Genomic DNA, 24,117 nt, shown 5'->3' on the forward strand with positions numbered 1-24,117 from the left:
CAAGGCTGGGTTGGATGAGGGTCTGAGCAACCTGATCTAGTGGAAGGTGTCCCTGACTAGAGCAGGAGTTTGGAACTAAGTGATCTTTAATGTCCCTTCCAACCCAAACGATTCTATGATATTTTTATCTAAATATATATAAATACATAGATGTCAAAAAAATCTTAACAGTTTTCTGGTGTCTCTTACTAGATCCTTACTTTAAGGAAGAGTTGCTAGTACTTTGCTTTTCTTTGGGATGCTTTAATGATTTATTTTTTCAATATTTTTATGCCACTTCTCTGATGTCAGAATGAATGACTATAGTAGACAATTTATTTGGAAGTATTTCCAGACAAAGTGTTTTCTTGTACGAAGATTTGGCTACTTGATGTTCCAGAGTTAAAACTATTTTGATCATCCAGACAGTCTTCTGGATTGGAAAGCAAATGTGCTTTTTGTGTGTGTGGGTGTGTTCTTTTTCACTGGTCTCCCAGGGAGGCTGGGAGGGGAGGTTGGCCAGAGATACTGGTATCAGACACAAAAGCTCTGCAGGCACTTATTTTTCAGAGAAGATTTAACTTCCAGTAGCATTTCAGATCATGGACTAGGAATTTTCACAATAATTTGTTCTGGTAATGCTGCTTCAAGCTAAGCTGGTGTGCAGAAGTACTGGTAATGTTTTCTTGCCTTCATGAGCCGTGCACAGAAGCAGTCTGGAAGTGCACCTGGCTGGGCAGGCCTTAATGCTGAGATGATAATCTCTTGATAATCACCAGGGCCCAAAGACAGTCAGAAAGTTATGGCTCATGTGGACTGTTTGTAACTGATAAGGTTATCACAGACTTAATATGCATAGTTTTCTTCGACATGTCTGGATTTAATTGTTGACAAGCATTTGGTAACTGCGCTGGTGTGCACCTGAGCCAGAAATCAGTCACCAGTGCTTCCAGATTGGCAGTGATGTACATATTCCAACACACAGATGGGCTTCAGCCTGGAAGAAATACCTTGAATAAAACCAGACACAGATACACCTTTATGCAGCTTGTGTGTAATAACATGTGGCAATTATTTAAAAAAGAAGAATAAAATGCTATTTCAGTTGTTGTATATGAGAGGTAATTACTTGATTAATTGCCAGACTGCTGAAGATAGAGGTAAATAAACATATACCTTCAAGCAGCTGCTTTGCTTCAAGTTTCAATGTATCTTTGGTCTGTAGTAGGAAACTTAACGGAGTAAGTTATGGTAAACGTTGTGCAGGTAACAAGTAGCTACTGCATTGTTATAGTAAGTAAAATATCCTGCTGTTTTGGAGTGAACTTCATGAAAGGAACTAATTCTTCTTTTCCATCTCAATTCTTTTTGAAGCTGCCTCTAGTAAAAGGAAACAAAGAGATTCTCCCACAAATTGCAAATCCAAAAATGAGCGAGTTGCAAAAAAGTCAAAAGTTAGTTATGTAAGTACTGTGCTTTTGTCTTTGTGCATTGTAAAAGAAATAGAATTACCTGTCTGGGTCAGTGACAGTGGTGTCTTTTATCAGAAAATTAAGTCAAATCAGATCTTGCCATCTGGATGAGTTTTTTGTACTTTTTTTCTTGTTGACATTCTGAATGGAATCACCTGCTTTGTTCTTTAGTGCTTGTGGGTTTATATCACACCAGCCAGTCCACTGCTTTTGGTGGAAGTAGTTGATGGCAGGTAGCAGTGTGTGAGGCTCTGAGTACTGTTCAGTTTTTGTGAACATCAGTGGGAATTACAGGCTCTGGATCACTTTTCCTCCTCGGGTCATTCCTTGTATTTCCTTGAGCACATGAAGTTAACGTCTATTGCTATTCTACTGCTATTCTTTTTTATAGATGTTACTTATATATTTGAATCTATGACTTGGGGAAATCTTGAAAAATAATGAATTGGTTACATTTAACAGTATGATTACTTTGACCTCTGCTAATAAATGGGAACTATGTCATGATCCTGGTGCATTCAGGATGGTATTTGGTAGATTTGCACAGTCCTACAGTGCTGTCATGAGGCCATTTCCCAGGCATCCCAGTAGACATCCTTGAAAGCCACTTATGTAGAGAAAGGGAATTCTACATAATTACTGGAGGCTGGATAAAGGAGGGTGACTGTATTGAAATTTAGGCTAATATTGTCCTCAGACAGAACCAAATAAAGAAAACACAGTTCTCTATTAAAGCAAAAATATTACAACTCATTTGTAATTCCTTCTTCCTGAAGGAGAGAGGTGGACTGGGTTTGTTCTTCTTCACCAGACCCCTGGGTTTGGTTATGAAAGGAGGCTTTAGTTAATTATTAACCAGCCAGCCTAGCAAATAATGCTCCACTGGACCTGTTTTTATATATCAACTTGATTTCTATTCTTAACAGTTTCATTACAGTTAAAGGGGGAAGGGTTAGAAAAAACCAAACGTGGAATATGGATTTTTGGAACTCATTCTAGAGAACTGTAGTAAAACCTTGCAGGGTTTTTTTTTTTTTAAGTCTTGCTTTTCCATGTGGTTCCTAAGACCAGAGCATACTTGGGCAGCTCTTCTACGAACTGTAGCTGCTCTCTTAGTGACATTAAGACTCACTGAGGAAAGGAGTAATGTCCTCCGTTACTCAGAGTGCCTCTGGGTGATGTGGTTTGTGCTCCTTCAGCAAAGTAAATGTTGATATCTCGGCTGTAGACAAGTAGCTCTGTAACCATTTTGCATTCAAAGCTCTTGGAAGAAACTTGTGTAGTTCTTTGTGGTGAATACAAAGCAGAGCAGTTCTTCACCCATGGAAGTTTTGGCACTTGTTAACTTCCATTTTGCAGGCTGGTAGTAGCTGTTACTAATGGAAGCTGTTGTTAATGAAAAGTTCTACCAGTTTTTGATGTGGCTCCATGATGCTGTGACATAATATTTCTGGGTTTTTTTACCCATAAATCTTAATATAAACTCACCATTTAACATGTTGGTAGGCTGTGGTGTGTTAAACACCATATGCTTAGTAAGCATATCTAATCACCAACCCTGACATCTTCTGCCTTAAGTATCATCCAGAATTGCTAATAACTTTTGATTTTAAAGCAAAATAAACTAGACACTTCTAAATTATTTCTATTTTGGTGTATAACTTTGCACTGTGTATGCTTATCAAATTAAGAATCCCAGTTTTTCATGACTGAAGACATTTTCTATGTTTGTGAAAGTTTTGGTCTTTGATCATTGACTATTGACTAGGAATCACTTAAGCTTGAATTTATCTCAAGTGCTTTTGTCATTTAGAGTAGCTCTTTAAGGATAAACAATACTGATGAGAATTACTTCTGTTTCTATAGTTATAATTAATATTAAACCTAATAGGTACCTTTTTTAACATAGCTGGATGACTCAGAACCCAAAAGACAATGGGAGAGGCGAGAGATGCTTGTGAAGAAGTTGCAAAGTACATTCCCTGGACTGGATAAGGAGGTGAGCTGATGTCTCCCTATGGCACATCAGGTTTTGAGTTCTTAAGAAAATTGTAGCTGTTGATAGTCCATATGAAGCAGTTCTTTTACCGACAGCACTTCCAGAAAGAGCCCAGGGTAGGAAGGCTTTTACTGTTGCTGCATTTAGAATATAACTTGTCCTGAGCTGTGGGATGTGATTAGGACTATGTGGAACTTCTCTTCCTACATTTCTGGCCCTATGACAAGCCTAGCATAGTCAAATTTGATGACTTACTGTAAAAATGCAAGAGGAAATGATCCCTCCCTCTCTCACTCTTCTCCCCCAGACTGCTAAATATATTTAGCACTTGGTATTACTTTAGTACCTGATGGTCTTCAGTGGCTACTTGAGCCCTTTCAGTACTGTGCTTGAAACTGTTGGAAGCAAAGCTTGTTCATGTGTGCTCTTACACTTTTGAAAAGTGGAGTGCAGCTCTGCCTAAACTGAGTGTACAAAGAAACTGAAGGTTCTTCTCATTTTGGTTTCCATTTATTTTGAATCATCTGATTTACAGGGATTTTCTTTGATTGATGTTACTAGGCACAGAAATTTAGCTTGTGCTTATCTCACCACAATGCAAATATCTTATTTTTTACTAGGAGCTGAGAGAGGTACTTGAGGAACATAACTGGGTGTTTCATGATGCGCTGGAGGCCCTGAAAATATTTGCAGACGACGAGGAGGGTAAAGACAGATTTATAATTCATTTTATCCAAAGACAAAACAGACTTGTAATGCAAATATCTTTTAATGTTCAGTCATGAGAGTCCTGACAGCATCATGCCTAGAAACTTGCACTTATACTTGAAATTAGTATTACAGGGAGGATAAAAGAAGGAAGCTCAATTTTTCTGTATTTTTATTTTTGCTCTCTAACTAGGGATAAATATCTTTGCCCTGCTAATACAGATAGGTATAAAAAGTTGTAATTACCTATGGGTATCTCTTAAAATATATTTTGGTACATGTCAAAGCTGATACCTGCTCCCTTCCTGTTTGCTTAAAAAAAAAAAAGTTTGTTTTTTAACTGCACTATTTGTAAATTACTGGTTTCCAAATCAGTAATTGCAAATAACTGCATAGGTAACAAGTAATGTATGCTATTTTGTCCATTTTAAAATGTATTCTAGGAGAGGAACGTACTAGAAGCAGGCCTTGAATTATGCAACCAGTCTGTAAATCCTAGTACTTTAAATGTAGCAGGGAGCAAATCCAGTGATTCCATCTGCAAGTTATAACTTAAGTCCTTTTTAATGAGTTGATTACTTTCCAGTGTGTTACACAGCTGTCAGATATGTACATGTTTCGCTGTATCAGGTATTTAAGTGTTCTTGGGACAGGGTAGTGTTCTTAATTGGATTCTTTACAAGTGGAGAGAGCTAACAGTGCTCAGGAAGTTGTGTCCTTGCTGCTGCTTCTGAGAAGGCAAATGTCAGGGTTGGACTCAATCAGCAGCAAGCTGGGATTGGAGAGAGAGAAACTTTGTACTGCAAGTGCTCTCTTGCAATGAAGGAATCAAAACCCTTACAAGGCACTTCTGAAAATTACTTGCTTATATTCAGTTAAATACCTTTTGTCTTATTTTAAGGCAGCTTAGTTATTTTGGTTGGAGATGCCTCGTTATTTGAGTTTTTTTAGCAAGTGCATGTTTTCACTGTCCCACCCTGAATCCTGTACTACAGTGCATTAAAAAGGAAAAATGTATCATTTTCTTGGTGAAAGAAGGCTTGTTTTCTCAAGTCAGCAGAATAAATATCTTTGCAGTCAGGTGCAGTGAGACCAGTATCTCATCTTAAGGATACATCAGAGTTCTTAACTGTTTGCTCTAATTCAGAGCTTCTGCAGCCCACAAATTTTACATTATGTTGATCATCTGTATTTTAAGATACTTAAAACTTTCTGCTATTTGAGCATTATACAAATGAGCTTTACTTATCTTCTACTCACAGTTAGAGGTATTTACATATTTTATACAGATTTGCTTTTCTGTTCTCTTAGCATCACCTGTTTTGAGTTCTTCTGTATTAAATACTAGAACTGTGTTTTACAGATCTGTAAGTTTTATTTTGGAAGAACAACTTGTGTTTTCATCAGCCCCCTACCAATATGCATTGACTTGTTACCTTCTGTGTTGCATGCATAGGCATGGAATTTCCTCCCAAAAGGAAAGTTGCTGACTGGACCGAAGCCTCCACTAAAACCCAAAGTGAGGAGAGTAAAGATAAGATGAAGCAGAAAGCTTCTGAGAAAGAGCAGAATGGGTTTCAGAAAAAGGACAAAGGCAAAAGGAGCATTTGGAGTGCTGAGAGAGAAACAGAACACATGGAGGACGAGTCCGATTCCGAAGATGGCGGAAGCTCCCTGGATGAGGACTACAGTAGTGGTGATGAAGTGATGGAGGATGGCTACAAAGCAAAAATCCTCAGCTTCCTGCAGGATGCTTCCCTGAGTGAACTGACTCTGATTCCCCAGTGTTCTCAGAAAAAGGCTCAGAAGATAATAGCGCTCCGGCCCTTTAACAGCTGGGAGGCTCTGGTAGGTCTGCATTCTTCCTTTCCTATCCCCAGCCTGCTTAGAGTCAAGGTGGCTTCAGCCTAGGGAGGCTTCGATGGGTGGCCTTATCCTCATTAGGCTGAAATGCTATGTTCCTTCTAAGCCAATAGCATTTCAAATAGTGTCATATGACCTGATTTTGAATGAATTAAGGGGTGATTTTTCTGGAAAACTCAAGCTGATTGGCTGACATTACTGTCACTCACTCTGTAGCACAGAAAGTTGGTTGATTTCACTGCAGAAGGAGAAATTAGAGCTTTCACTTGAGAAGGAGGTGTTTGCTGAGCCTGTTCTGAGCTCTTGTAGCTGAAAACCCATGCAGGAAGGAAGAATGTGGCAGGACCTTTACTACAGACACTTGTGTAGCAGCAGCAGCAGCTTCCAGGGTTGCTCCATGAATGAAGAAGTCAGCATGGATATTTTCAGTTTCAGGCAAGAAATGGTCGTTCTCTTTTTTTTCTTTTGTGCTTTTATTCTGCTGCAGCTTAGTGTCTAGCATGGTTTTGCTAGCTAAGCAATGCAGCCATTTTTAGTGGAATGAGCTGCTGTGTTTTTATTAATGAAAGGTAAAGCATCAGATGGCTAAGCCACAATCCACCACAGAAAGGAAAACAGTATCTGTTGGTAAGTATATTATCTACTGTCGCTTTGTTGTTACTTTCAGATGTTTACCATGGCTTATTTGTAGACTTCACATTTCATACAGTTTCAGTTAACTGCAAGACCTCAGACCTGCTAAGAGCAATATCCTGGTAAGAAATTTGAAATGCGTTACAGCAGATTGTCTTGTTTTAATTTATTAGTGCTTTGGATTTTAAAGCAGTAACTGTGCACAGGCCTTTTTACAGAATAATTTGGTGTTTTTTTCATCAGTGTGCATTCTGAACCCCCCCACTGATCTATGCAAGAACTTATTCAGTATGTGTAAAACAGTAACATTTATTATTCAGTGTGTGAAATATATTACCACAAAAGAATAAGAGATACTAAACAGAATTTTAAGGAAAACAAAGTGATCTTTGTGTGTTATAATATAAAGGGTGGGGGGGGGAGACAAGAGGAGGATATGTGAAAAAAATACAAGGTACTGGTATGCTGCAAAAGAAATCCGTTTTGCCCCAAGCCTTTGGCTTCTCACAGAACATCTGTCATACAGCTATTACTTTCTAAACTTGTTGGATTTTGTCTGAGCTTAATTCTTTGCAGAAATATTTGCTACAGGGCTCTTCTCCTTTTCTGTGTTAAATATTTTACAGTAAAAAAAACGCTGCATGGGCCTGTTTGTGTTCAGAATTTGTCTTTCATGAAGATTGCTGCTGTCAGCAGCCACATGTTTATGTAGTATTGTGAATACTTGCCCAGAGTAGAAGTGGTTTGCAGCAGATTTTAGCAGATGTTTTGTATCTGTGGATTTAATTGTTTATAAAGATCCATTAGCTCAGTAAACCAGTGTTTTTCCTACCAATTAATAAGGGTGGTTAGACTAATGGGGAGAGCTGATTCAATTAGAACATTAAAGAAATTGGCTTAGTTTTAAGTCTCATTTTACTGTAATGGTATCTTGTGTAACACAATGTGAAGTATTACAAGTTGTTACCACTTGTTCATTATTAGAATTAAGGAAGATATTAAGACTATCAGTCTGAGATTAAAACTAAAGCCTAGTTCTTTGTAAATTGAATGTTTTATTCCAGGAAAACATAAATGAGATTGCATTTTTTATTCTATATGGGTTTTTAAGTTGGACTAAGCTATTTTATTTCCAAGAGGATTTAAATTAATTTCATAAGCTCATAAGGTTAATAAGAGCACTTGGAAATACTTACTCTTTTTAGTAGATATTTCAAGTGTTTAACTTGATCTAGTAATGCTTAAAACACATAGAAAAAATGTACGGGAAATGGTTGTCAGAATAAATGGAGAGAGCTGAAATTGTCCTTGCTCACAAAGATTAATTCATTTGGCAGTTTAGAAATGCTTACACTGTAGGTCAAGTACATTTTCCAGGAGGAAACCTGGAACCTTTTCTTAATATCCAACGTCAGCTTTCCCTGACACAGATTCAGGCCATTTCCTCATGTTCTGTCCCTAGTCACCACAGTGAAAAGTTCTGTGCTTGCATCTCTGGTTCCCCTTGTGAGGAAGGTGTAACTGCAGTCTCCTGTGTTGGCTTCTTAACTCTCTCTCATTTGCTCTGAGATCCTGATGATACCCCACTGGCACACATTGTGGACCGGCAGACAGCATGATTTCTTTCCTTCATGGAAGCTGCCTGCTCATCCTAACTCCTCTGTAAAACTTGTTGGAGCTTAATTATATTTTAACAGCGCTCTCATTTCCCAACTGTGGAATTTCCCAGTGTTGGAAATGGCAGCACTCAGTGCCATTTCTGTGAGCACAGTCATGTAAGGGCAGTACCTGCCTGCATGCGCTGTGTGCCAAGAAACAAAAGCAGAGCCTACACTGGCTCCCAGAGGATCTCAGCTGAGCTTTTGGGGTCTGGGTTGATGGTCTTGCACTTTTCTGCTTCTTCTGGTAAATGTGGGAGAGGAACTGGAGAGGGTTTAATGCTGTACAGTTTCTTCTTTTCAAGGTGTATAACTGTTACCTGTTTGGATTTCCTTTTAGTGTAAACACGTATGTATCAGCGTGAGACTTGCTGTATCCTCTCATTTTTGTAATGCACAGTATTATTCTATCACAAAATAAGCTGTTTTAGGATTTAAAGACTTTGTGGTCTATAGAAATTCTTTCAGAATACACACAAGCAGATGGAAAGTGTTACATTGAAATGCTGACACAAGTACATCACTTTTAGGGGAATGGGAGAACTGAGCTGTCAGAGGTGGATGTACTTGTCCATCATATTCTGTACACTGCAGCAGTATGAGCTAGGAGGTACAGACTCAAAGGAGAGTAGCTCCACCTTTTTTGTCATTTTCTTTGCCTGCACATGTGCAAACTGCCACAAAAACCACTCCAGAACCACATTGCACCAAAGCCAGCTGAAGGGAAGCAGCAAATGCATCAAGGTAGCAATGGGAAACTGCTTACAGTGGAACTGGTTGATGGAGGCTGAGGCTGACTGTCACCCTTAGGCATTAAAGGGAAAGCCTTCATCATCTTGCAAGTGGTGTAAAGTAAGCCCAGCTAGAGTGTGCTGGTGTGGCAATTCCAAGTGTGCTGGGAAAGCTCATGGGTTCAGTTTCCTTGATGGTCTCACATTTTTGGGGCTCATTTGAAAAAAGCTGAACTTGGAAGGATGTCAGACCCTCTAGAAGGTAAAGGCCACCTGTGGATCTGCTTTGAATTCTGAGCAGGGTAACACCCTGCGTTTCACATGCAAACCAGTGGTTAAAGTATTTCTTGTTGCAACTTGGACGTGGATGTTAATGTGCTGACATGAAACAATACAATTTCTGTTAATAACAGATGGCTCAATTCTCCACACCTTTATTTATGGATTACAGGATTTCTGTCCATGCCAACCAAATCTTTAGTCATAAAAACAAATGTCGAAATTTTGTAGGCACCTATTAAAACTCTGTTCTTTTTTGTTTCTAAACAGAGGTGTCTATTTAGAAAATTTCTTTACAGATGTTGAAATGTGCACCTTAGCCTGGTCTCACCTATGAGTGTTGGTAAACTTTCTGGGGTTTGTTTAAAATGAAAAAAGACAAACAAATGCATACCCCTAAACTGTAATTGCATCTCTCTGTTTATTTTAAAAATATTTTTCTAATGAAAGCTGTTTTTAAAATTTTATTTTTAATCTGGTTATATTCTTCACCTTAACAAAACTTGCTTTTACTCTGCAATGTGGCAATACTGGTGAGTTACTTAACACATAATAGCTGGATCATATGACTCCTTTTTTATGGAAGGAATTCTTGGAGGATATATATATATGAAGTCTTGTGCTAAATTTAAATTTTAAGGTCTAAAATTCAGAAAAATCTGTACTTCTGTTTTAATACAAGAATGCTGAATCCAAACCACCTTGTATTCTTCAATTCTTTAAATCCATTAATAAACAAAAAAAGCCTGTTCTTTACAGTGAAATATGCATAGCTACTCAAGAAAATATAACTGCAAGTATGACTCCAGTTACTGCAGAAATATATTTACTGGTAGGTTTTACACTTTCTGCAGATGGCTCTATATGGAATTTAGGAGAAATCTATGGGCCTGAAGGGCCTGTTTTGATACAACTTGAGGCTGCTTGTCTCTGACATGTAAAATATTCATACTGTGATGAAGATCGAAATTTAGAGGAAGGAAATACACTGTGTGTATAGTGTGGACTTGAAGAAGCCAGTTGTGGAAGTAAGGCTTCTTTGTACTGGCACAATGCCTCAGTCTACTTTGACTGCTATTGTGGTAGAGTTAGGTCTTGGAACCAAGTAATGCTGAGCCCCAGACAGACCCATAACAAAATGTAGTAATCTTCATTATAGGTTCATTTGTTTGCCTTGATACCTACATTATGCTTACATCTTCTACCTTTAGTATTTAACAGGGTTTGTTTAAAAGGGCATCTTAATGAGAATCAATGCCTTTTTTTCCTTCCTTATGGAGTTTTGTTCTATTAGTGTGCCTGGCCTTCAAAGCTGGCCTTTGCACTGTATGTTGCCTCCTGTTAAGGATTTTGAGTTTAAAGTGCTTGTAGTTTGTTAGAAACTCTTCAGAGAATTTTTATGACTTAAGATTTCAAGTTTCAAAATGTGAGGAGCTGCAATGATGACCTTCAGTGTGGATTCACACAGTTTGCAGTGGGCCAAGTGAAAGGAGTCTTTGGAATTTTGAGAGAAGACTGGGATGCTGTTGCTGTCTCCTACTACTCCTACTGCCTGCAGCAGCTGTGGATTTTTACTGCAATTGCTATTACCAGTGTTCATAGACTTTTTGTTATTATTTTGCAGTTTACTAAAATGACGAAGACTTCTGGTTTGTCAGAAGATATAGTGTGGAACTGCAAGATACTGCTGAAGGAGAGGGATGTGGTTCTAAAGCTCATGAATAAATGTGAAGACATTTCCAATAAACTGACAAAACAGGTAACCAGGATTACTGGAGATGGAGGATATGGATGGAACATAGAGCAGCCGTCCATTCTGAATCGCAGGTATCTCTCATTTTTATACTTTAGAAGGGTGTTTGACAATAAGGTGTACTTGAAGACTGGGATTTTCAGAACTGTAGTCTCTGAAAGTAGAGTTGTAGATTTTTGATACTTAGTAGCTCTCGGTGAGCTAGATAGTGATGTGTAACACTTGAGAGAATGTAACAGATTTTTTAAATTCTATCAGGAAAGCTGGTGGGCAGGATAAGAGTGTAAAAAATTCTAACAGTGTTTTATTTCCTCCAGTTTCTGGTGAATGTAACAACCAACCTTAAGCAATAGAATCATGATTTGTCAACTTATTTAAAATAAAAACCCAAGCAAAACTGCATCTGTAATGGGGGACAGATTTCAAATAGGATTCGATTGCAAAAATGCTAAGTTAGAACAAATCTGAGCAAACTGGGCAGGTTTATCAGCTGGATGAAAGACATTAGTCAGGAAGTTCAGGTGTACCAAGTAATCTGAAACTCTGTATCCAGTCAGAGTGGCAGCTGGGATGTGTTGTGGGGGTGGATTTCTTTCAGAGAGGTAAATTGGCAAAGATCTCCAAATGGATATTAGGAGGAACAGAAATGGATATGGTGGAGGGTATTACTCTCAGAGTTAGGAAATGTAGGGGTGTAGTGGGAATGGCCAAAGCAGCAGCTAGAATTCCAGTTGGATGCTGTTAGAAGCAGAAGATTCTCAGCTGTGTGAAAATAAAACCTGGGAGGAAGCAGGAAGTCTTAGGAGGAGGATGTCAGTGTTGCTTCTTCTTTGGAAAAAGTGCTGATCTGGGTGACTTGCTGTTGAGTGTGTTTTGGTGGGTTATATGTTTGGGTTTTTCTTTGGTGCTGACACAAACAGTAATTGTACAACAGAGCAAAATTAGGGATGTGGCTGCAAAATACCACTTAATTCATTGTGTATTTTAGAAATGAGTAGTTCTGCAACTGCTTTTATCTGGTTGTGTATCACTGATTGTAGAAGAGAAGTGTTTTTTGTGTCGCTCAGTTTGATCATTTTAGGTTTGTGAAAATGCAGATAGGTAACTCAGTTTGTGTTCAGGTGACTTATTAAGAAACTTGTGTTTTTCACTACATGAAGAGGTCTGGAGTGCATTAAAATAAAGGCAGTGTTAAACCTGCCAGTTGGTGATTACAGTACATGTAAAGTTGTGTTTCATGGAGAAACAAATAAAAGGTGGTAATAAGTTTGATTGTTTTTACCAGTTTGAAACTGAAGCCATATCAGAAGATTGGTTTGAACTGGTTAGCACTGCTGTATAAGCACAGATTGAATGGCATCTTGGCTGATGAAATGGTAAGTGTGAAACTGCTTATTTAAGAATTGTTAAAATTTTGCAAAAAAGACCTTGTTAAATCATTGCCTAGAAACCTCAATGAGATAAGTAATCCTAAATTGCAGACAGTTCTCCAAGATCTTAGAAGCTGCTGAGCTCCTTTCCATTTGGAAGTTAAAGGTGGCCTAAGATTCATGGACACTTAGAAGTCACATGGTGTCTTCTGATGCAATGGAACCGGTTTCTATCACAACAGGTTATTTTCAAACCATTGAGTTTAACAACTCCTTGCCCAAAACATAATTCATTATGCTTATCCAGCATTTAGTGTAGTGAGCCCCTGTTTTCTCCATTACTTCATCAGCTTCAAAACAGGCAGATAACACAAGTGGGTGGTAGAAACCTCTGCTTCTCCAGAAGCAGCATTTCCACCATCTCTTGTCCTGACACTCCCCATCAACTTTGAGCTAAGAGAGACAAGCTTATGGGTTTGAGGTGTTGTTAAATGTTGACACCACCCGTAGTTGTACAACGGAAAAAACTTATTGATGCAGCTGCTGAATTCGTGGTCTGTTGTTTTTAATCCTGGCTGCTGTTCATCTTCTAATGAACTATGAATGAAAGCACCGCTTTGCCTTGCTGTGATTTAGACAGTGTTTCTCAACTTCTGTATGCTTCATGTTAGTAAGAATATGGGTGTTTTGTGGTAGATACACTAAATTTTTAAATTCATTATGCAGAAAACAGGAAAAGTGAGTTTTAGTGGAAATATAGGCTTATCTTTAATCTGATTCCCATATTAAATTCCACTTCAGAAGTAGCTGGAATAGCCAGTTGTACAAGTAGCTCAAATGGAAATAAACATTTAGTTTCCAAGTAATTATTTTTCTACACTATTGGCTCAGGAAGGTAAATTTTTGGAGATTATTTGAGGGATGAACTTGAACTAAAATGAAAGAATTAATTGAAAAGATTAATCTTTGTTCAAATATTGAGCTGAAATGATAAAGAAGTTTGACTGAGGTTGTACTTAAGAAGGAATTGTCTTCTGTAAAATCGGTTAATCAGAACAAATTTTCTAATCAGATTTCCAATCTTTACTGGGCTGTCATTATACTGTAATTATCTTATGAGTTCAAAACAATTTTATGTCATGCAGATTGTAAATTTTGTTTAAATAAATTTTTTTTCTCTTAGGGCTTAGGGAAAACAATTCAAGCTATTGCATTTCTGGCTTATCTTTACCAAGAGGGCAATAAAGGTCCCCATTTGATAGTTGTACCAGCTTCAACATTAGGTAAGTTACAACCTTCAAAAATATTTTTGTTAGGGAAAAAAAAAAAACAATCATGGACATATTGTAAAGCAAAGATAATTTAATGAAAGAAACTTTGATTTCCGCAAATTCATTTGAATTGGAATGCAGACCATACTGCAGGCATGCTTGTTCTGAATTAATTAGACTTAGCATGGAACTTTTTTAGGTGATCTCTCTGCTTCAAAAAAAAAATGAAGCTGCTTGTTACAATCTGAACTTGTGTAGCAAAGTAGTCTTTTTACTTATTGAATATTGGCTGAACTTACTAATCTTCAGGCTGTGTTGAGGGTTAGGTTTCATGACATTTTAAACATTCATTGTCTTTTTTCGTCTTTACTGCACAGCATCTGTCAAAGCAATGAAAATCCTAAAATGATGACGCTGTCTTTTACTTGTGTGTTCTGATTGTTTTATGGCCTCAGTTGAAACTGGAAAGAGTATAGTGGAATGAAATGTTAGCAAAGCAGATGAGGTTGAGCAGAAAATGGTTCTTGATGGAGTAAAATTTGGATTTGTTGAATGACAGGGGGAGTAAAAAGTTGAATTGAGAAAATAAATGCTGCTTTTAATATAAAATACTTATTTGGGCTTCAAAAATTTCTCTTGACACATCAGAAAAGTTTCCAGTTGTACAGCTTAAGTTTGAACTTTTCATTTTTAGTGTGCTTTCAAACTCTACTGGAACCCACTTTTTAAAACAACTCTTAATAATTCATATATTACTTAAAACTTGAGGTGTACGTAAGTATGTGAACAAAGGTGCTTTTGTGAAGTCTTAGAGTCCAAATTGTAGATGCAGGTTGGCAATGCCTGGGCAGTGCAGTCTGCTAGCAGTTTTCCTGACACATTTCCAGAGGTGTCTTCTCACCCCTGACCAGAGTCCCTCCCCTTCCCAAGTGGCATTTAGCAGCATCCCCCTTCTGCTGTGTTTTGGAGTCAGCACTTGTGTTGGCTGTCAAGCATCTTTCCCTCGGGCACAGCAGTGTTGCCTGTGGCCGCTGTGCTGCTGCACACCTGGAGCTGCACAGCTGGGATGTCAGGCCTCTGCCTGCTCCCAGAGGCACTGTCTCTCCTGGTGATATACTTCTGCAGGCAAGTACTGACAGATTAAGTGATTTGCTTTCTGGGGATTTAACTGTCTAGGGAAGAAACCAAGCTGCAAAGTTACACATTGTATTTATTTCACACAGTGGTTACAGATGGTGCAGGGCCTGTTCCTGCAGGAGTTGAAGGAGCAAACTAGTTGAGTTACTAAAGCCCAGTTGGGGTTGATTCAGTTTCTTACTCATCAGTTTTCCAATTTTAAGACAGAATGTCTCTTAACCGTCAGGAGAATTTAAAGGGATTTGCATTAAGATCAGATGTTTGGATTGATGCTGAGGTGTGAAACAGCAAGACTTAATAAAGTATAAATGACTTGGGTTTTGTTTTAATGTTGTCTTACAGATAACTGGATAAGAGAAGTTCATCTGTGGTGTCCTGAACTGAATGTCCTCTTTTACTATGGTGAGGAATGTAGTTAAGAAATTAATCCAGTAATGCAGTTGCTTGCATGGCCAGTGTAAGAAAAGATGAATTGCTCATAGCAGTGTTGTTTTAAGACAGTTGTGGAAGTACACAGATTTATTGATAAGTGATTTCTCTGCAGTGTCTTTAATTGTTACATGTATATAAATATATGTAATTGTAGTCATTTTATGTTTTGTCTTTCTTTAGGATCCCAAGAAGATAGGAAACATCTCAGGTTGGACATTCACAATAAAGTCGTTGATTTCAATGTGATTGTGACTACGTAAGTGCAGTTAAAACACTACAAACGGGGAGCTTTAGTGAGGTCCTGCTGACCTCTAGTGGTACAAGAAACCAGACAATTTTAAGAGTTGGGTTTTGGATAATGGTTAACTAGGGTTTTATGATTATGTAAGAGATACTGTGTCATAGGTGTTTTATATATGTGTCTGTCAGCATGTGTATTACAGATAATATTACATTGTAGTGGACTTCAGCAGATTTTAAGGAAGTGTTATTGAGAGCATCGGCTCATCAACTGAAATCATTTGCCAGTAATAAACCGTGTTGTGGTTGGTTACTTCCAGGCTGTTCTACTGCCCCTCATGTACTTTCTCCATAACTCTTAACAATATTAGAGAATTTAATTTGATTGTGATAACAGTACATTTGTTTTCATAGATACTTCATGCAAGTGATATTTGTTTCTGACAGGTACAACTCTGCAATGAGCAGCTCAGATGATCGAGGACTGTTCCGCAAGCTGAAGCTTAACTATGCAATTTTTGATGAAGGTCATATGCTCAAGAACATGAGCTCTATCCGCTACCAGCACCTCATGACAATTAATGTAAGAAGATTAGTTATTGCTGGGTTAGAGGGGACAGCTACTGGGTTTTCTGTTGGTTAGTTACAAGCCAGGGGAAAATGGAATATTAACTGTAACATTCAAACACATGTAACTTGAGAGGAACTACAGTATGCAAGTGGATTTAAGTGTTGGTATGATCTAAGGAGTGGATCTTGCACTGTGATCTCTTTCTGGGACATAAGCTCCCAAAGAAATGTAGTAAATTTCCTGTACCATCATTACAATGATGGTAGTGCTTGAGTTTCAGTATTAAGCAAATTCCCAGTTACATCCCATAGTAGTAAAGATTTTAAAGATGGTATTCTGATTACTTGTGCGAAAACCTTGTTGTACTTAAGGACCTGCTCTGATAGGGCTACGTAAGAAGGGCCAGCTTGAAAATACTTTTCTTGTGGCTTACAGCCTGAGTAAGCAGAGTTTTGAAAAAGATTTGAGTACAGCTCTTTGAATATTTTGATCTAGCACTGTAGTATTTGTACAATAAAAAAAAACTTAAGATCACTTACTGCAACTTTTCAAGATCATATTTTCATCAATAGCCTTTTTAAAAAGCAGATCTTTAAGCGATAAAACTTGCTTGTACTTGCAATTCAAAACTTGTGCTTAAGTACTGTATGACATTAGAGAACTCGATAGGGGAGCAGCAATTAACACAATCATTAGGTGGAAGAAAAAATACCCCAAATAACAAAAAAAACCACCAACAACGACAACTAAAACCAAGCCCAAACAGAACAATCAAGCAGGAGCCTAATAGATCCAGGAACGCTTTTTTAATTGTCTTAAATTGATGCCCAGTTCCCCACAGATCTGTAAACAGTTTTGTTGACTTAACAAGGAAATTATTCCATGAGTTCCAAATATATAATAAGTTTAAGTAGTTACAATTTAAAGCAAAATAATTTTCTCACTTCTCCATAGCTGTGTTTTTTTTGCCAATAATATTTTTTAGCCTGTTTGACAGATCTTTCTCATTGCTCTTTCCACTTTGGACGAACAGGCCAAGAATCGTTTGCTGCTAACGGGCACTCCAGTTCAAAATAATCTGTTGGAATTGATGTCCCTCTTGAATTTTGTCATGCCCCATATGTTCAGTAGTAGCACAAGTGAAATTCGAAGGATGTTCTCTTCAAAAACAGTGAGTACCATGAATTCTCTTCTTGAAAATAACTTTTTTCTTTTTGCTAGAGGACTGCTATTGCTGCATAACTTATGTTTTATTGGTGTCTTATGGAAAAAGGTAATGTGATTATGAAAATCTAGAAAATTAAACAATTGAGTAAACCTTCTAAATGAAAATATCCTGTAACAGGATATCTTGGAATATTAATGGTCCGGTCAAGTATGTCTGTTTTGGCTGGGGTTTTCATCAAGTTAGAGAAGTTAAGGTGGTGGTGTTACAGCTGAAAGTTTCACACTGCAATTGAATTCTTCCAATGTTTTCCTTAGAAAAGTGCTGAAGAACAAAGCATATATGAGAAGGAGAGAATTGCACATGCAAAGCAGATAATAAAGCCATTCATCTTGAGAAGAGTAAAAGATGAGGTAACATTTTATCTTTAGAATGATGGGTTTGTGTTATCAAAAAGCCTGATAATCTCTGAGACCAACACTATAATATGAGATGAAGTTACTGATCTTAAAAAATGTTAATGGGCACTTGCAGACTTCAGTGGTCAGTGGTCTGAAGGGGGTAGTGCTGATTAGCAGGGGAGTAGATCCCAAGTATTGCATATAATAAATATCATTTCATGCAGTTCTGGAGTCTGCAGACCATGGTACTTGATGGGGAGGTTTATGTATAATCTATGTCAAGACCTGAGTTGAATTGCTGCTTGAGTTAGTGAAGTTGCAAGCAGTGAAAGGAGCTGGGATGAGGAGAATTACCAGATTATTGTAACAGCTAAAAGACAGCGCAGAATTACTGATGGTTCACAACAGTACAGGTTTTATCTGGTATCATTTTGTTTTGTCAGGTCCTTAAGCAACTACCTCCCAAAAAAGATCTCATTGAACTGTGTGCCATGTCTGAGAAACAGGAACAACTCTACTTGGCTCTTGTAAACAAGCTCAAGAAAACCATTAACAGTAATGGTATGTAAGGACCTTGTTTCCTTTTGGTGGATTTTGTCATGTTGAGACATATGTTGAATGTGACTACAGTCTTTGCTTTGTAGAAATGTTTAATGCTCATAAACTGTCTGTATCCCTTCTATGAATTGTTTTGAAGTTCAGGTAATAGCTGAATTTTCAAACTGAGTTCTTGCAAACAAAGCTCTGCTGAGAGATAAAGGTGTTTCAGATGGTTCTTTTCAATAGTAGTACAAAGATGCCTTCTTTGCTTACAGAGAAAAACTCTAATATGGGAAATGCAATGATGCAACTTAGAAAAATGGCCAATCACCCTCTTTTGCATCGTCAATATTACACAAATGACAAGCTCAGGATGATGTCCACCCTCATGCTCAAGGTAAGGGGATTAGATTCAGAAGCAATCCTTCATTTCTCAGGATTTCTAATTCAAACTTGTTTCTTTGTGTGTTTTGTTGTCAGGCTTCTGGTCAAAAATGTGTCTTTGCCAAACTTAATTCATTGTTGCTGCTTTTTATTTCTCTGCATCTACCCACTGCTCTAATGAAGCTCTGTAGGTATTTAACACTGATTTTTGTATCATTAGAATGGAGAGAACAGTTGTGGGTCTGCAGTCATCTCCTTTTCATAAACTTAGCACCTCTTCCCTCCACCCCAGAATTTAAAGCTAGAGTGTTTATGGAAAAAAATCTTAGCTGGGCACTTGAGTTTAGTAGCTTTCTGAGTAGCAAGAAGTGAGTAGTACAGAACTAAAATAGGGAAGGCCTAAGTATTGATCTTTTAAGGATTTTTTTTTTAAATTTGTATGGGGTTAATGACTGAGGAGCTTGGGGAAAATTGTTGCTAATGTCTAAAATATAAAAAAAAAACCTCAGTGTGATGCAGGTGTTCTAAAAAAGTTGGAGCTGGCTTTGAATATTCTTCAGCTTTGTTTTAAAGTGAAGCCAATCAAGGTTAGGGAAGCAAGAAGTGATCCATTGGTTTATGAAGGATTTTTGTCCCTTTTTTACTCCTATACCATTGTACTGTCCAGATGTGGCTTCTTTTTATTTCTTCCAGGCATGACATCCCTCTACCCACCCTACATCTTGGGCTGGGCTTTCCATGTCTTCTACCATCTATCCAAGGATTGGACCTCCCTTTTAGGGATTATGTCTTCGGGGGAAGAGGTCTCATAAAGGGGTAAAAGGTCATAGGGCTTGATGGGCAGTAGGTAGGTAGTAAGTAATGGTAGTAGGTAATTGTTATGAAGGTTTAGCATATCCTTCTTAAGTATAAGTGCTTGTAAGAGCTAAACAGTGAAGTAATTATCCTCTCCTATAAAGCTGAAGTTGAGAGTTCATCTTTCATTGCTTGCATGAGCCTACCTCTAGCATTTGTCCATGTCTAGGTGTGTTACTTTTTTCTTGCAGATATTATGGATGTTACTTGGTGGTGATTTTTTGTTTAGTTTTCTGGTGAGATTGTGTATTGCATTATTTCCCTTCATTTTTGCTAATAGGAACCCACACATTGTGATGCTAACCCTGACCTTATCTTTGAAGATATGACAGTAATGACAGATTTTGAGCTGCATGTTCTTTGTAAGCAATATTCTCACATCAATGACTTCACGTTAGACATGGAGCAGATCCTGGATTCTGGGAAGTTTAGAGCACTGGAACGCATTCTCTCCGACCTTAAAGAGAAGGTATTACAGATGGCTGAAGCTTTTTCCTGTCTAAAGAGTGGCTTTAAATAACTGGTTAAATTAATATCTGCCAGCTCTGTATGCAACCCAGTTGCTTTGCAGTGGAGTTTTACAATGTAATTTAGTGCATGTGCAGAATTACAAAGCAACACTTAAAGCTTTTAATGTGCAGCCCTGAGTATGCACATCACTTTAGAGACAGCTGAAATAAATTTTCCCAGTTTTCCAAGTTTCAGAGTATTCATCCCAAGTTAACTACTCTATTAATATATGGGGTCTTGCATAATTTTCACACCTCGTGGACTTGGACCTTCTCTTGGTAATTGAATAATTGTATTACATTAGAATAATCGTGTGTGTGTTAAGCCAGTGGAAAGGTAAGAGGAGGTCCCTGCTTGAAGTCCTGCCCTGAGAATGAGACAGGTTTGTTTTGCAAATAAGCATGTACCATATCCTGAATTTGTGCAGGTGGGTGCTGTGGATCTGACTATTTCAGACAAAATAGGGCTACTCTGTGTATTACATTAAATATTTAAATTTAAGTTTTGAATGAAAGCATTTTGATGTTTATAGGTGAAGTGATCTGTTATTTATGCATTTGATATGTGATTTGTTTGAGCCACCTAAGTACAAAGTAATTAAAATATCACTGCAATAACAGACAGTGAGTTAATGCAGCAGAACTACTGGATATGGAGTCTGCACTGAAAGTCAATGATGATTTTCAGCTTGGTCTTTTATTTTGGAAAACAGAGATTCTATGAAGTAAAATCACATATTTGCATCAATAAAGAATTATTGATGCAAACAGTAGACACGTTTCAAAATTTTTGCTTTGCTTTATCCTTTGCAGGGTGACAGAGTTGTCTTGTTCAGCCAGTTCACTATGATGCTGGACATCTTGGAAGTTTTCCTAAAACACTGGCAACATAGATACATTAGGCTGGATGGAAAAACGCAAATTTCTGAGCGGTATGTGACTCTTGCCAAAAATGAGAAAGTGAATGTGTTGGAGAGGGGGAGGTGACTTTGGACCTTTGTTTTCCAATGTATAGAAGTCTGTGCTCACTGGACATTGACCATAGATCTGAATTTCAGATCACCTTAGTAAAGGTGAAGTTGAAAGATGAGGTTTAGGTGGTGAGGTTAACAGTTAAGTCTTAGCCCTGGAAATGAAAAATACGTGTTGACAGCAGTTCCTGTTGTGTTTGATTTGTGTGTCAGCATGTCATAACACCTGTAGCTATTCCTTGGAAGTAGAGTGTATCTCTTTTGCAAGAGGCAGATACACTCCTTTGTTTCTCTAGGACAAACCATTCTGTCTGTCCCTGCAGCTGAAAATGTTGCAATACTTTTCTTGTTTGAGCTGAGCTGGTTTTGTCTCAAGAATTTTTGAAGATTTTTTTTGGATGCTTTTTCCTTCATTTCAAAAAACTGTCATTCTTGCTGGAGTGTTCATTCCCATGTAGAGCTGATGTCTGTTTCTGCCCTTGCATTTGCAGTTAGTACAGGAGATTGTCTTGAAACAAAATTCATCCCCTGCTTCCCCATTAGTTTCATGTGTTTCAGTCTTCCATTGTCCTCCAACTGACTCTTTGTGTTCTGTGATCATCAAAAATCTTTTTCTAAGCCTTTTTTTGCTCTTTGCTATCCATCTGTCACTCAGTATGTTTCTCTGGTCACTGCAGAGGACTGTTGTTACCCTTTTTCCTGCTGTGTAACATCTGTACTATGGAGCTGCTGTGCAGTGCCGCTGTCCTCTCTTCCAAAAGATCATCCCAACTTCTGTGTTCAGCTCTGGAGCCAGTGTGGAGTATTTTCCAAAGCCTGATGCATGGTGTCTTTTGTTCTGCAGGATACATCTGATAGATGAGTTCAATACAGATATGGGTATATTTGTATTCCTTCTGTCCACCAAAGCTGGTGGCTTGGGCATTAATCTGACCTCGGCCAACATTGTTATCCTTCATGACATTGACTGCAACCCTTATAACGATAAGCAGGCCGAAGACCGGTGCCACAGAGTGGGGCAGACACGGTAAGGCTTTATTTAATTATAGTGCTTGGTTTTCTTGGAGGCAAAGGAGGCTAAAAGGACAATATTTATGATTAAAAATTTTAAGCAGAGACTTGTGTAGAGCAGCTCTGGGTTGTGTGGGAGCTAGGAACTGTAATTGTCTTAGTCCATGTTGCTGGCAGAACAAACCTTTATTTACACTTTCCTCTTTTTCCTAGTTCACTATAACTCTCAAACTGTGCATAATTCTCAAATTTCTGGTGCTGGGAACTATTCCAAGGTAGATCTGAAGTCTTTGGAACTGTCTGGCCAAGCTGTTTGTTCTCTTCAGGAGACTTCTAAGCTTTTAAGTTCCACCCTATCATAAAGGGCGAAACCATAGAATATGTGTAATTTTAGCAGTACTCAATGGTAAAATGAAATTAGGGGGAATTGGACTTATTTATATTAATGGAGATTTTTGTGACTGTTCAGACATTTGCAGTGGCTGGGAGTACAAGAGAAAACATGTTTTTTCACAATACAGAGCACAGTTATTGCAGAGAAAAATCTAGAACCTCTTTGTATTGCCCTCTCATTCATTTTCCCCATCCGTGCTTTAAACCCCAGCCAGCTGAGCCAAGGTATAGCATCCTTCCCTTTTGCACTAATCCAAACTAGGAAAATGGATTTTTTTTTTTTGTGGTTTTCAGAGAAGTACAAGTCATAAAGCTCATCAGTAAGGGGACTATTGAAGAAACCATGCTCAAAATCAGCCAACAGAAATTGAAGTTAGAACAAGATATGACTGCAGCAGAATCAGGTAGGTGTCTTGCACATAATGATGTCCACTTAAGTAAATTAGAGCTGCAATATGTTACTCTGAAAAAACAAGGTTCTTCATGCAGACAAGCCTTTTGTTGTTTGGGTTTTTTTATGTTAAACTAGAAAGATGTGTTTTTGCTGGTTGTTCTTTGATTTGACAGGAGGTGCCCTCTGAATCTGACCCAGAAATCAGTGACCAAGTCCTACAAGCAGAGGATTTTTTTACTGTTTTGGGGACATAGGCTTTTATCTGTTTATTCAAAATATTTTAAGCTGTACTAATGCTTCTCTTTATTCCTCAGGAGAAGAAGGAACCATTCCAGCAGATATAGCCACACTATTAAAAGCTTCATTGGGTCTCTAAAATGTAAATATGTTGTGAAATTCAAGAAAGTACCCCAAGGACTCTTACATTACTGTTGACCAGGAGTTTTATGAACGTTTATAACTTTTTGTAGTTTCTTTATTGTATTGCTCATGGTATTGAAAATTTTTAACACCAATAGCATTCTTTTGATGCTTAAAAGCATAAATGGCCCAAATGTGCCAACCTCAGATGCTGAATAAAGGTTTTACAGATCAATTTTTAAAATGGGGACCTAAGTAGTAATTGTTTTAACAAATCCGCTACTGCTCAAGATTTGTCAGTATTTTTGTAATTATTTCTACCTCCAAATATATATATATATAAACTGTCTGTTTCACTGGATTCTGCGTGTAGATTTTTTTATATGTGCCTTATTTGACAATGCTTGAGTGTGTTTCTGTTTGTTTTAGTTCATTTGATGTACCGTACTGGTTTTGTATCAACTTGTTCCAATAAAATTCCATACATTGACAAAATGTTTTCATGGTTGTGGTGATTTGGGGCAGGTGAGGGGATGATAATGTGCATGTTAGAAATCAATTAGACAGTTCTCAAACCAGCTGGAATGTTCCAATTGAACTGTCTTGGCTTTGTCCAGCAGTAGTTAATTACCAGTATGTCATTGTACTCTAATTACAGTGGTGTGATGATATTGATTGTAAAAATAGAAGTCCTGCCAAATGGTTTGGTCAAGTCTGTGGGAATTCTAGTCAACTGTGTATGACTTCTGCAAATTCAGAATGCGTGGGAAATTAAAGCGTTTCCAAAGCTTTTTCCAAATGTGGACTAAACTGCTTGGCTTTTCCTAGAAATGTTCTGTGGCTGCGCTGTCTGTTCCAAAATGCACAACTGAAATAAGGTGAAGATGTACTGTATGGTTTGAGAAGGGATATGGGTAAGAATCAGTTTTCTGTGCTTCTTTAATTCCACTGGTTCTGCTGAGCTAAATAGAGGGATTTAACAGAGAACCACAGGTGTTTAATGCTACAGCTGATCAGGTTGTGTGTTTCTGTTGAGCA

General features: G+C 37.9%; 1 protein-coding gene across 4 annotated transcripts in view; it reads left to right on the forward strand.

The window, feature by feature from the left end:
• Positions 1-23,568, forward strand: part of SMARCAD1 (SWI/SNF-related, matrix-associated actin-dependent regulator of chromatin, subfamily a, containing DEAD/H box 1) — a 40,741-nt gene extending 17,173 nt beyond the window's left edge. For 2 of the 4 annotated variants that reach the window (XM_053975601.1, XM_053975602.1), the window contains 19 exons: positions 1,354-1,442; positions 3,361-3,450; positions 4,071-4,155; positions 5,615-6,006; positions 10,947-11,149; positions 12,361-12,451; positions 13,629-13,728; positions 15,196-15,255; positions 15,466-15,541; positions 15,973-16,108; positions 17,130-17,267; positions 17,579-17,674; positions 18,106-18,223; positions 18,478-18,599; positions 19,722-19,910; positions 20,764-20,882; positions 21,766-21,948; positions 22,620-22,729; positions 23,034-23,568. In XM_053975601.1, coding sequence (XP_053831576.1) covers positions 1,354-1,442; positions 3,361-3,450; positions 4,071-4,155; positions 5,615-6,006; positions 10,947-11,149; positions 12,361-12,451; positions 13,629-13,728; positions 15,196-15,255; positions 15,466-15,541; positions 15,973-16,108; positions 17,130-17,267; positions 17,579-17,674; positions 18,106-18,223; positions 18,478-18,599; positions 19,722-19,910; positions 20,764-20,882; positions 21,766-21,948; positions 22,620-22,729; positions 23,034-23,095 — 2,459 coding nt within the window. In that variant the 3' untranslated portion in view covers positions 23,096-23,568. Of the gene's footprint in view, positions 1-1,353; positions 1,443-3,360; positions 3,451-4,070; positions 4,156-5,614; positions 6,007-6,318; positions 6,649-6,730; positions 6,777-10,946; positions 11,150-12,360; positions 12,452-13,628; positions 13,729-15,195; positions 15,256-15,465; positions 15,542-15,972; positions 16,109-17,129; positions 17,268-17,578; positions 17,675-18,105; positions 18,224-18,477; positions 18,600-19,721; positions 19,911-20,763; positions 20,883-21,765; positions 21,949-22,619; positions 22,730-23,033 lie in introns of those variants that run through there. The other 2 variants (XM_053975604.1, XM_053975603.1) reach the window with 2 other exon arrangements.
• The last annotated feature ends 549 nt before the right edge of the window (positions 23,569-24,117 follow it).

The sequence above is a fragment of the Vidua macroura genome, chromosome 4, assembly GCF_024509145.1.
Source record: "Vidua macroura isolate BioBank_ID:100142 chromosome 4, ASM2450914v1, whole genome shotgun sequence".
Classification (NCBI taxonomy): Eukaryota; Metazoa; Chordata; class Aves; order Passeriformes; family Viduidae; genus Vidua; species Vidua macroura.